The sequence below is a fragment of the Limanda limanda genome, chromosome 2 (assembly GCF_963576545.1).
Source record: "Limanda limanda chromosome 2, fLimLim1.1, whole genome shotgun sequence".
NCBI lineage: Eukaryota > Metazoa > Chordata > Actinopteri > Pleuronectiformes > Pleuronectidae > Limanda > Limanda limanda.
In genome coordinates this window covers 10,143,683-10,157,144 of record NC_083637.1, presented here as the reverse complement: position 1 = coordinate 10,157,144, position 13,462 = coordinate 10,143,683, and the positions used below count along the sequence as shown (strand labels likewise).

General features: G+C 45.5%; 1 protein-coding gene across 1 annotated transcript in view; it reads right to left on the bottom strand.

The window, feature by feature from the left end:
• lrba (LPS-responsive vesicle trafficking, beach and anchor containing) overlaps positions 1–13,462 on the bottom strand; it is a 180,744-nt gene that overhangs the window by 131,835 nt on the left and 35,447 nt on the right. Inside the window, exons 20-25 of the mRNA XM_061086902.1 lie at positions 11,785–11,908; positions 11,431–11,623; positions 3,114–4,499; positions 2,514–2,710; positions 2,075–2,228; positions 1,315–1,495 (exon numbers count right to left, since the gene is read on the bottom strand). Of these exons, the coding sequence (XP_060942885.1) occupies positions 1,315–1,495; positions 2,075–2,228; positions 2,514–2,710; positions 3,114–4,499; positions 11,431–11,623; positions 11,785–11,908 (2,235 nt within the window). The remainder of the gene's footprint in view (positions 1–1,314; positions 1,496–2,074; positions 2,229–2,513; positions 2,711–3,113; positions 4,500–11,430; positions 11,624–11,784; positions 11,909–13,462) is intronic.

Below are 13,462 nucleotides of genomic sequence, written 5' to 3'. Positions count from 1 at the left end.
ACATGCTGAGTAGGCAGCAAGATACCGAGCGTCCTTCGACCGCAGGAGACATATCTTCTGTTGCGACAAGTTTCGGTGGCTTCGAAACTGGCACACGCACCGTTTGTAATCTAATGTACCGCTCCTCTGTCGGAGCCCCCCCCTTCCAACCCCCCCAACCCCCACTGTTCTGTACTTGACAACTGACAAATGTTAACTCGGAGCCATTTAGATTACGAAAGGAGGGAATTATTCTGCCCTGGAAATGGGCTCACTCTTTCCATTAGGACTTCTCTTTCATACGAGCATTTATACAAAATAAAAAAGAGGGACAGAGGGGGAGGGGGGGGGGTGGAGACGCTAAAACCTTGTTACAGTCGCCCCAAAATCAGATTAGGTGCCAGCGCTAGGGAGTGCATACCTCATCAAATATTCATTTCATAACGACTGCTTTCTAAAAAAGGGGGACTGTGGTGCGGTGGCATCGCTTTCCTGCAGAACCCCCGACAGCAGCGGTTGGATCATATCTGAGAGAGGGAGTGCTTTTTGCAGAACATGTTTCCATTCCGACAGCCTTTTTGTTTGCAACCTTCACTATGATGAGGATCTAAAAGAAAAAGCGGACGCCTGCATATGCACGTCCACACTTACGGAAAACAAAGCACGGAGAAATTATTTAAATCGGAGAACAGAGTGTTGCACCGCTTCCAGGCGACTGTGTGTGTTTATGTAGTGTTGATTTGTGTTTGCGTGAAAATACTCGTCGAAGAAAAAATTAATAATGTAGGAATTTCAATATCTTTTATTCAGCCGGAGCGATGTCTTGGCTTTCGATGCTGTCAGAGGAAACTTTAATAGCCTGGAACAGAAGGCTGAGCAAGGCCCCGGGCTGCAGTACAGCCAAGGCCATTATGGAGAACTCACTACATCATGATAGCAGCCATTTTAGAGTGCTGCCATGCAGTGGGGTTATAATAACAAGATAAGAGAGTGCTGATACGAGCGCGAGGGGATGAGAGCGGCGGAGGGAGATGAAGAGGGCGAAGGCAGAGGGGAAAGGGAGAATACAGAAGGGAGGGTCAAAAAGGCTACAGGGAGCCATGACTGGGGCTAATACGAGAGGCTACCGCCGGCTGATAGGAGGTGGATCGATGAACAGGGGGAGGACAGAGGGCTTAGTAAAATGAGAAGATAAACGGAGGGAAAATCTGGGAGCAGCTAAACAGCTTGGCGTCTGGAGCTTCTGCACGTTTGAAATCATTAAAAAAATGGGAAAACCAAGGAAAAGAATGCATGTGGCAAAAAAAGCTAATTGGCAGTTCTCTGAGTATTTACCGAGGCGGAGGCACTGTCGAAGGAGGCCTCCGGACGACATGTTCTTCTCCGCTTCGATCTCGGTGAAGTTGAGGGAGCTGGCGAAGATGAGCACGTCCACGAGGTTGATGAGGCGCTGCAGGAAGGTGACGGAGGCCTCCAGCGTCAGGCCCTGGGAAGGTTCAATGTTCTCCAGCTCATGCTAGCAGAAGAGATTACACAGAGAGGAATGGATAGGTTATTAAAGAAGTAGGGATAAGGGACTGGTCAGTACCCCTAAAAAATAACTTTATATAAAAAAAAGATACACAGTAAAGCGAGTTGTTAACCACAGGTATTAATTATATAGGTCATGTATCTAAAACAGTTTAACATGTATATCTGAGGACTTCATGTAGATGTGTAGCATTTACAACAGCTCTACTAGAAACGATCCTTTCATGTAAAGTTGTAATTCTTCACATTCTGTTTTTTATTTGGTTAAAGGCCGCAGTGACCTGAATGTAACTGAATTACAATGGAGCTGAACGTCAACCTGCTCCGTGGACAGGGAGGTCAGGTCAGTGGCAGAAGCAGAGGAATCGGGGAAGAGAGGCACAGTCACCGAGGTCAGACGACACAAAAACAATCTAACAATGTTAGGACGCAGCTAACTGTAGTCTAATGCGATTGAGAAAAGGTCAATGCGGATGGATAACTTCCTGTGGCTGGAGCGATCGGCTGCGGCCACAGACACAAAAAACGAGATGTGAAAAGAAAGGAAAAGGTTCCGGGGACTCACAGAGGAGGAGGTGGCAGCAGAGAGCAGAGGCAAAATGCCTCCGCACGCCATCACCAGGTTGTCCACCACCTGGGAGATGAGGTGGATGCTGTTGTGGACAAACACCACGTTCTCACTGCTGTTCACGAAGTCCAGGATCGTCTTCGTGGAGTGACTAAGAAACACAAGAAATCAAAAAGACAGTTAAATTACCTCTTGGAAATAGTTCAAATGTTGCATAAGACAGTCACCGAATAAACAAAAACACTTCTATTGGTCCAACTCCTTAAGCGTGTTCAATAAACCTTGAATTCGAAAACAACAACACAGACCTAATGGAATCTTCAGAGCTGCTTTAGCCCCCGAGGGACATACGAACTCAATAAATCCTAATTCAATGAATCAATTTACTAACTAATTGTTTGCTTAAGCATTGGTCAGAGTCAGCGAATCGTCCCACCTCCTCCACATCTGGACCTCCGTCTCGATGGAGAACAGCAGGTCGGTGAGGAGGCGCTGGTGCATGTGGGACCATCGGAACTCCGGGATGCGGAACATGGTGGAGCGCGGAGCCGAGGCGCCGCCGCTCTCCCTCGGCTGACTGGAAGAACTTCCTGCTGATGCACCTGCTGTGGTCGACTGGCCTTGGCTCGTCTCCTGCAGAGAAACAGGATTAGCTCAAACAGGAGGATGGGAGCAAACATTTTCAACACATTTTTATTTCTTTTCTCTATTGGCTGCCCGGCAGTCATTAAGTTAATGTTAATATTTGAAAAAAAACTTGTAAAGTTCTAAGTGAATTTGACTGTGTTGTATTTGAAGGTATGATTCAACTTTTTTCCATGGTCCAGTATTTAAAAAAAAAAAATAACCAAAAGAAATCGCAGGAAATCGTAATATCAAATCGCAATACTTACAGAATCGCAATACCCACAGAATCGCAATACATATCGTATCTCCACCTAAGTATCGTGATGGTATCGTATCGGGAGGTCCCTGCCGATTCCCGTCCCTACAAATTAGTGAGAGCTAAAGAGAAACAGAAAAAACAGGTGCTTACTGTTATGGAGGTGTCCTTCAGCTCAAGTCTCTCGGTGTCTAAGGCCACATTGGACACGTCCAGTCGGGCGATCTTGATCTCTTTGGTCTTGCTGACGGTGTCTGTGCTCTTCTGGGTGTCAGAGCTGGCAGCTGGGGTGGCGACAGCGGGGGTGCTGCTGCTGCTCTCTGGGGCGCTGGACGCCGTTTCCTCTCCACCGCTGGTCTCCGAAGGCTGTTCAGGTGAGGCGGGGTCTGACTGTTGTGCACCCTCCTGAGCTGCAGGGGGCAGTGTGGTGTCTGAGGGCGGCTGGTCTGAAGTTGGGGTTTCAGACTGTTCAGGTTCAACTTGTTCTTTGGGTGGTTCTGTCACATTTTGTCCGGGTGTTTCCACCGGAGGAGTCGGACTCTCCAAATCAGGTTTCCCTTCAGTTTCGCTCTCTCCAGGTTTGTCGTCTTCACCAACCTTCAGTGTCTCTTCTTTCTCTTCTTCCGTTTTAACCTCCTTTCCTTCCTGGTCACTTTTATTCCCTTCATCATCCGCATGTGCATCTTCATCCTTCTTCGATGCTTCCCCTTCCTCTGCAGCAGCAGAAGCATTAGAAGTCTCCTCGTGGCTATCATCTACATCGCTGGGTTGGATCTGGTCGCCCACGGATGAAACATGGACCTGGTCCTCGGTGCTGCTCTCCTGACCGGCTGCAGTCTCAGGAGCTGCTTGGTCGGTCTTAACTTCTTCTTCTGAAACCACTGCTGGTTCCGTGTCCACTTCATTTAAAGAGTCTTCCTTCGCAGAGTTTGCCGATTCTCCTTCGTTGGGTTCGCTCTCGCATTTTTCGCCCTGCGTTGGTGTTTGTGCATCATCACTCGCAGGAGTTGCAGCAGAGTCTCCGGTCACTTCCGCTGCTTTTGTGTCCAGCGTTTCAGACGGGTCACTGACGGATGCTTGTAGATGATCCGCGTCCTCTCCGGGGGACGTCTCCGTCGCTGCTTCCTGCTCATCGGTCTCTTCGCTCTGTTCCTCTGCAGCCGTTGTTGGTGTCACGGTAGCTTCGGTCTCTATTCCATCACCCGAGTGGTCTCTGGGAGGCCCCTCCGCCGACTCAGACCTCGCCAGGATGTTTGACACCGTGATGGATGCTTGGCCCCTTTCATCAGCGGCCTCCTGTGGGCTGGAGGTGATGGTGGAACTGGATGCTGATTCAGGAGACTTCTGGGACAGCTCGTCCACTCGGAGCTCAATGACCGTGTTGGGGGCCGTCTCCTCTGCGGACGACCCGTTAACGCCTTCCATGTTCTCAGAGCTCTGGCTGACACCGGAGATGGTCCGGACTGAGCCGAGAGACTCCTGATGCTGGTACTGACGGAACATGCGGGACAAGTTCTCCTTGTGCTGGTCAAAGGTCACCTGCAAACACAGAAAGAGACATGACTTGTCTTGATACCAGCTATCAAATGGATCTTAAAAAAATAACTAAAAACCAATTTTTTGTACAGCTAAATTATTACTTTTAAGGTTTCGCTCATCATTTCAATTGCATATGATGGCATTTTACTCAACTAGGTTATTGCTAAGAAAGAGTGACAGGTCAAAAAACTGGAAAGGCCCTTGGAGAGCAAATCGTCCTGCCAAAGCTAACGCCCTGTGTCACTATGTCAGAGAGAGTGGGGGGGAAAGAATCCTGGATCCACCCATTTATCCAGATCCACTCCAAATCCAAAGGGTATCAGTTGAGTAGTTTTTTCTAAACCACGATGGAAACCTAGCCTCACTGGTGGAGATAATACGTTGTTAACATGACAGTTCCTGAAAAATCGATACTACTTTATTTGATGGTAAAACTGAAAGTGCATGAACCTGTAAGGACATTCAATCCTGTGTGGACACATCCCCAGAAGTTAGTGGAGAACTATTACAGACGTTTACAAGGGACAGTTTTTAAATCATAATTCGGGTTTTTTTCGTCCAAGAAAGTTGGTCAAAGCTTGAGGTTTATTTAAAATGTAATTAACTCTCTGTCCACTTGTGTTTATTGCCAGAAATTTTAATAACTGGAAATAACAATTAGGTGTGCATTCTGTAATGCTGTTGGAAAAATGGGACATTTAAACGTGGTGAAAATACAACTAACACAACCTTGTTGTTAAATGATACATGTCCTATACCTTTTAAACTACACATAAGTAAAACTACATTAGTGGTTACTTCCAAAAACATACAACCAAAACTGATCCATCTGAAGCCATCACATATTTTACAATAAACCTCTCAAACATAAACTTCCAGACATTTAATTATCTCTTCAAAGTTCAAATCATGGAAGTGGGATCTTTTCCTAATGCTGTTAAGTTGTGAGCTCGTTACCACATCTATCCACTGGGAACATTTAACTGGTCCACATTTAAAACTTTCCCTCGCTGCCCGCGGCCTATTAACTTCCCTCAGTCTTCTCACCATCTGATACGGGTCGACTAGACTGCTCGTCTATAGCGACAATGCTCGGCAGTGGCATTTGAGGAAGAGCCCATCCATGTTAGCAGTCATAGATTAGCAGCAGATACTATTAGTGCGTGTCTGCTCGCGGCGCTGAGTGCGTGTCCGGCATCGGCAAATCCTCCCACGCCTAATTTAAGACCCTGCATTAATCACTGGGCTTGGAGGACAGAAAGTCAAAGACGGGATGGGGGAGTCAAGTGGAGTGTGTGAGTGTGTGTGTGTGGGGGGGTGGGGGGGGGGGGGTTGGGGGGGGAGACTAGACCCACTTTGCTGCTTTTTCACCTGAGGCTATTTGGACAGCAGGAGAGAGAGAGAGAGAGAGAGAGAGAGAGAGAGAGAAACAAAGAAAACGAGAAAGCCAGGGATCAAATGGAAGAAGGGAAAGAAAGAATGAGAAATAGCAAAGGAGGGAGAAGAAGAAAGTGAGTCATTGAGAGTGGAAGAAAGGGAAGGGAGTGAAAGAAGCTGATTATTTGTAATTAATTAGGCGTTATTGTTCTAAATTAGCCTGCTACACGGGTGCTCATTAATCTTCCGTAGTGGGGCGCAGTGATTGGTAATCCATAGCTGTTCTCCGAGTGCACCGCCTGCTCTAAATGCACCAGCCTCCTCCTCCCTCTCTCTCTCCCTCCCTCCCTCTCTCTCCCAGTGATCACACGGCGAGACCTTCTACCCCATTAGTTTGAGCTTAATTTGACATTTAGCATTTTTTAGCAATTAAAAAAAGGGCCGCATTCAAAGTGCAACGCCGTGGAAGTTATGCGGGAGAGCAGCGCGGTGCATAACGTCATGGATTCAGGATGCAGCCTGTGCATTAGGATGATGTATGTTGGCCTTAAACGCGGCTCCGCAACAGATCCAGTTACCATTAGACAGAGGTAGAAAATGTCTCAGTGGTTTTTTTTGAAAAGAAAAAAAAAAGTGGTTAGCCTTGCTGCAATATATAGAAACTGCCTTGGGTGGCTAAGACATCAGCGCTGATCTAATCTAATTTCATTCTACTCCATAACTCGGCCGGGCTTCGGTGGGGTATATGGGAAAATGTTATGGTAATGTAGAAAAAAAACATGGTGGGCTTTTTTCTAATGTGACAGGTAACATGGTATTAACGGAGCACGCGGTGGACAGATCGTACAAGAGATCTGAAGTGCTCTGGAAACGGGACACACGACGGTAAACAAAAAGACAGTGCAGCGCTTTGAGAGGGGAAAATTGCTGCTTGGTCATTTCCCAGAATGTTTGTATGGTCTGAGGTATTTCCCAAAAAATAAATAAAAAAATAAATAAAAGTAATAAGCCCTCAACTTTCCTGCGGTCAATCAATACCTGTGATAACACTCCCAAAACTAGAATGACCCTTAATAAAGCTCTTAAAGCCAAAGTCAAAATTCCACTCATTCAAACTGCAACAAATGACACACACTCATATACACGTGTCCCCTAAATGTGGAGATAACTTTTAAATCTAGATCCATGAAATGTTCCCCTGGAAAATGGTGGAAAAAAACGCCCTGTACTGCAATAATGGAGAAAGTGAAAAATAAACTCCTGGATCCGACCTCCGATCTGGATCCAGACTCAAATTCAATGAGTTCCTCCATAACGCATCTTTCTACTAAGCTGCGTGGAAACCTGTTGTTTTTGTGTAATGCTGCTTACAAACAAACTTGACAGGAGTGAAAACACAACATTCTCGGTGAAAGTAACAAGACTAATCTGACTAAAGCAGAACTTCCATTTCTCTCCAAAGCCCGACCAGACTGATCCAGGAGAAGCCGACGCACCAGGACCTGCAGGCTGGGGTCCGGGTGGCGGAGCGTTGATCTTGGGGAGACCCCACAGTGGCAGCATGGGAGTCCACGTTTAGATCAATCGATAGCGAGCGACCACAAAGCAAAGGGGGGGGGGGGATGGAGAGGGCAGCATGGCTCTAATCCGATTAGCTAAATGCAATTCCTCCTCCAAAATCAATGGCATCTGTAACTGTTGTGCTGGTCCTGTGGTTTTTGCTCTCGTTTACAAAATCCTCCCTTCTCGGTCCTCGTTAAAACATTTCTTCTTCTTTGTTTTTCTCCTGTTCGCCCGATCCAGCCACTAGCATTATTTAGTATTTACTGTATTTGTCAATTGTATCGTAGCTACAGGAGGACAAGCTCACACATAGATAGTGTATAAAAAATTGTTTTAAGCAAAATAAGAAAATCCCGTCATCTGATAACAAGACATTTCCCGAGGCGATTTTAATATTTACAAGATAAAAGACCAAATACAGAGATGCTAACACTTGTGTACCTCTCCCCACTTGACGCACAGCTTTTATCTAGCATTGGCTTTTCCATGTCTTCACTTTCTCCTTTCTTTGTCCACTTGTCAATGCATCCACCTGAAGCTCTCTGCCAAGAACAACAGCTCGAGTCCTGCGTGTTACATCTCAATAACCCCCGGAGGCAGAACCTGTTCGGTCAACCTCTTTAACTCCCGTGTTTGGCATTCCATCACGATCTGAAGAAGGCTGAACCGCTACACTGAAACTTCATTCCTCCAAAAATGTAATTGTGAAAATTAGCAGCTTATTTTCAATACCTTAGTGTATATTATATTTTGTCAAAGATCTGTCGGCTCATTTCAACTCGTATTTATCTTTGTGGTGAACATGTCTGACAGCTGTAATGAAGTTAGCCGACAGTGGGAGTCTGAAGGACGGAGGGACCTTCTCTCTTCCCTTTTTCGGAGATCTCCTGCTTCTCAGACTGATTTGTGTGCGGAGATGGACGAGGGGCACCTTGGGTGGGGGTGAGGGTTGCTGGTGGGGGGGCTGTCGTGTCAGCGTGCCCACCTGCAGGAACATCTGTCTATTTAGAGCGATGCATATGCAGATACGCTCACTTGATAATGAATGACATAGAAGGGTACTGCACAGCTACAATACCACACTAACATACACACTAATAATACACACAACCCAAGATGCGGTTTTTTTTCTTATACATTTTCTTTGCTGTGACAGTTGAGCTCAAAATTAAAAAAATTAAATAAAAGGAAAGAAATCTCGGGGTTTAAACCATCTCAATCATACTCAAAATACACAAATAAGCTCCACTACATTTCACAGTAAATCTTAAACACACATTTTACCTGCAGACTAGTCTGACTGTACAACAATTAAAAAGAATAGGGTCCATATAGTCCTTCTGTTTTACTACCACAGAATAATAGGGCAACATAAAAGGGGGAAAACCCATACAAAGTCATAATATTATGAGAATAAAGTGATCATTTTAGGTTAAGTGTCAATTTAGAGATGGCACATCAGAAGGAGGAGAAACGTTCGGCAGTGGATTGTGTATCGTTAACATCTGTGTGATATTCAAACATGTTTCGTAGGTTCTCAAGAAAACAGTGAGACTAGTTCCAGATTTTTTATCCAGAAGATCCTTGCTAATTATTTGGTAAAAAGAATGTTTTTATTTCCGTTAATTATGATTTATTATCACAATCTCAGAATATGGTTTAAATACAGCGTCCTTGGCTTCACATAACAAGAAGTATAAGTAAAGACAGTCAGTTGTTCGCCTTGTTCTTTCATGAGTTTCTGACCTGTGTCATTCAATAAGGAGTTTTATACAGTCAAATCAAACAACCCACAAAAAAAAGCATAAGGTACAAAAAGCAATAATGTATTGATGACAAACGCAGCTCATAGATTTTGTGTTGATGAGAAAGATGTGTAACCTGTAAATCTCCACTGGCAGAGGAGTGATACATGGATTCAGCATTCGGCTCATTATCTCTACACACGCCAAAGTTGTACCGTTTTTGACACAAGGGAAACTAAATCATGCCGTCTCCGTGAGGGTGAAGTGTGTGTGTGTGTGTGTATTTGTGATTGCATATATGCACTTATCAAGAGGCTCCCAGTGGGCTGGTTGTATTTATGAGGCCCTGTTTCTCTGATTGTTCTTGCACGGTTCCGATGAATATTCAATGGGATCGCAGAGAAGGGCTTTCCAGAGCCCAAGAGGAAAAGGAGGGCAAAAAAAGAAAATGTGCCTGGTAACTCACATTCACACGAACACAGACACACACATGTGCACACGCACGCACACACACACACAATCACGCGCACACACACAGCCCTGCAGCAGTGGGAGGAGAGAGCAACAGTGACAAACAGCTTCGGTGCTACAAAGGTGGCAGGAAATCTATCAAACGGGACAATAAAATTGCAATTGAGTTTCTTTAGCTTTTTTTATAGCAGATGCATGTATCTTGGTGGCTAGCACCCGGTGCACAGGCAAGGTCCCTGCACTGTGTGTGTGTGTGTGTATGTGTGTGTGTGTGTGATTCTCAGTCTTAGAAGTGCATGGGTTTATCCACACACAGTGTAAGTGTAAAAATTCTGTTGTGAGGCGAGTGCTGGGTATTGTTACGAGAGCCGAGAAGAATCAGCATTAATCTTGTGCAATTATAGGAAAAGAGGCAATTACAGGCTGTCGTGTGGAGGGGAGAATAAACACTTTCTGCACGACACCTACTCGACACACTGCCCCCCCACCCAACACGCTGCAGCCTTATGAACAGGTGAAACCAGAGCAAAAAAGTGTGTCACCAACATTTTTTTATCATCACCGTCCAACGAAAACATTCCAAGAGCAAAGCCAGTTACATTTCTGATCAAGTGCATTTCAAATTGGATAAAGTAATGTGAATTTTAAATAAATCCACACCGATGCAATAACAGTAAAAAATACAGCAAAGCGTGCAGAGCTCTGCCGTCACCTTTTCAAAGCAAATTGTTCTCGTTACGCCCTCGTCTCACATCGACTACCGCCCTCCACTGACAGGACGGAGACGTTTCCCTGAGACGTTCATACGTGCATTTCATTCACGCTACTACGGGAAGTTAGTTCTGGGAAGACGCTGGGAGTTCAGAGCATTCAGCAGCAGCACGCAAACACAACACACACACAAACACACAACACACACACCATTGGGCTAACTGCTGGCTTCATATCATTCTCTCCCCCCCCTGCAGTCTTCCTGTGCCCCCTACTGGACGCCAGCACTCACAGCACGCCCGTCGCCACAGCGAAGCGGTCTCATATCACCGGCACTTCTTTTAACTCAACCTTCAATCTGCCAGGCTTTAAAACCCCCCCCGACCACAATCTGACACCAACCTCAATTACTTCACTGCTTTGGAACAGAGGGCGGTAACGCGATATCAACACTTAATTTCTAAAGCAGCATTTTGAATTCCACTTTTGGAAATAAGAAGTGCCAGGAGTTTATTTTTATCTGTGCTACGTGAAAGAAAGATACTCTTAACATAAATAAAGAGTGGAGAGGCCGGTGGAGTCATTCCCTCTGGTTTATACTGCAACTAGCTTTTACATTATAATCACTGTAGAGCTTCCATGAGCGTAATCTGATGGGCACGGAGAGGCACGGCTCAGTTACCAGGCTACACCAGACTGAGGATAATGCTTCTCTAATTTCTCATGTGATGAATTGCATTATGTCAGACGCAAACTAAACATACGGGTGACAAAAGCTGATGGCTGTGACTGAACACTGCTGTCCGATTGGTCGGAAATCGAGATGAGGACGGTTACGATTACAGTGACGCGGTGGATTGTTTAGTCTGAAGGAGAAAGGAGAGATGAAGAGTGTGTGATACAAAAATGAGGAAAAACAGAAACGGAACGAATGAAACAGATGAAGAGATAGAAGATCCACAGAGGAAGATAAACAAAGCTGCGTCTAACTTGTGTGTGTATCTGTGTGTCTGTGTGTGTGTGTGAGTGTGTGCAGCGTGCATGGCTTTAATGAGTGTGCTGACCTTGGAGTGGGTGATGGACAGGGTGTCCACCCAGACGCGCCAGCCACCCCACTCATACTTGATGGCGTGGTAGAGCAGGATGCGGAAGATGGCGTACACCATCTCCGTTATTTTCTGCTCCTCGTTGTTTCTCGGGTTGATGAAGCACAGGGAGATCATCCACTCCTGCCACACCGAGCACTGCAGCAGGCTCCTGAAACCCAAAAGGACGTGCACAGCTCTGAGAAGGTGGTGTGTGTGTGTGTGTGTGTGTGTGTGAGTGTGTGTGTGTGTGTGTGTGTGTGAATCCCTCCAGCGTGTAAACACTCTGCGGGGTAGTGTGTGTGCGAGATGTAGCCTCTTCTGAATTCGTACCTGCGGTTCTCTCGGCTGTTATTGAACAGTTTGATCATGTCTGACAGGAAGAGCCGGCGCACCTCCATGCTCTCAGGAGACAGAGGGCAGTTCTTCAGTAGAGCAGCTATTACCTTGAGAATCTCTAGAAATATAAAGAAAGAGTAGAGATAAAAAAAATGTTAAGGGAGGTGCAAAAACGCACATAAATATCAAGAAACCTCTTCATGTGTTCGGATGTACGTCCGCGTCGTCCATTTGCTGATATGATAAATCACAGGAAGTTGGATTTTTATAACAAAAGAAAAAGTTTGGGAACAAAACTCGCTCGGAGACTAAAACTTGCGCCGATCAACAGCTAAAATCAAACATTGGTCTCAACATGTGCAAATAATTGTGTCACCATCCATCTGAACTCCCAGCTGTGCACACCTGAAAGTCTGCTAAGAAAAACAGAGAGAGCGGAGAGAGAAGAGAGAAAGTCTGGCCCATTGATCTTTATTATGCTGTAATGGTTCTGGTATTGTTTCAGACGAGCGAGCCAGAGTCGCAGGCCCTTTCCTGCCGGGCTCGGCTCGGCTTAAACCAAAGAGACTGACTGTTTAGATGAATTATCTCGACAATGTCAGTGTCCATTTGCGTTGGGCAGCCCGACGGCGGGGGGGCTTGGATTTCACTTGTCTCGTCAGAACCTCGCTGCTCACCTCTGCCCCCCCGCCCGAACCCCGCAGACGGGTCGTGTTGTTTCTACGCCTTAGTCACTCAAATTATGAGTCGCTGAACCTTTACCGCCAGAAAATTACCCCCGCATGTACCGGGAATGAGGATGGAGGGATGGCGTATTCCCCTTCTTTCTTTTTTTTTTTCCATTTGCTCTCGGTTCCCCTTTCCCTCGAGTTAATTTGAGGGAAACTGTACTTCCTCGGTTTGTTTGATTGGCTCTGACGTTACTAAAGACTGCAATCAGGGGGCCATTTTGGGAGTTTGTCGCAGATTAAATCAGGAGAATGCACGGCAAAGGAGAAACAGACCACCGCTCTGTGCTCCACAGACTGCGCTCACATGCACAAACCTATACAAGGTCTGGGTGATATATACCGCCTGTCGAGGATGGTTGGGCAGGAGAGTTTTTAACACAATAAAGGCTTAAGATAATCAATGTGTGACTGCAGCAGGACCCTGTCAGATTAAGGCTGGTTGGAAGTAAACCTTGGTTGTGATTATACCAAGTGCTTGGATTTCTAACTGATTAAAGCTGTGCACATTGCTACGTGTGGAAGCGGCCGTTTAAAAGAGAGAGGGAGAGAGAGAGAGAGGGATGTTTTCTTTCTCTCGACTGAAATGGATACTTGAGATTTCTCCGTATAAAAACATTTTGGGAGCTGATGTGAAATTGCAGGTGAGTAACAGCCTGATAATATCTGATGGGAACATAGATCAGAGCCAGGACTTCAGTCTCAGCTTGTTATGGAGCAGAGGTAGAAAGAATAAATACAAATATATACTCTTTGTGTGTGAGTATACTGTAATTAACCCTGACCCTACATATGAATACATCCATATGCAAAGTATTTTACATTAAAACAATGTTATTTAAACCTATAATTACCGGTTCAAATCATAAAATACAAAATATAAACATGATACACAATTTTTATTTTACTTTTGTGTCGTTAAATATTTGCCCCACAATGTACAT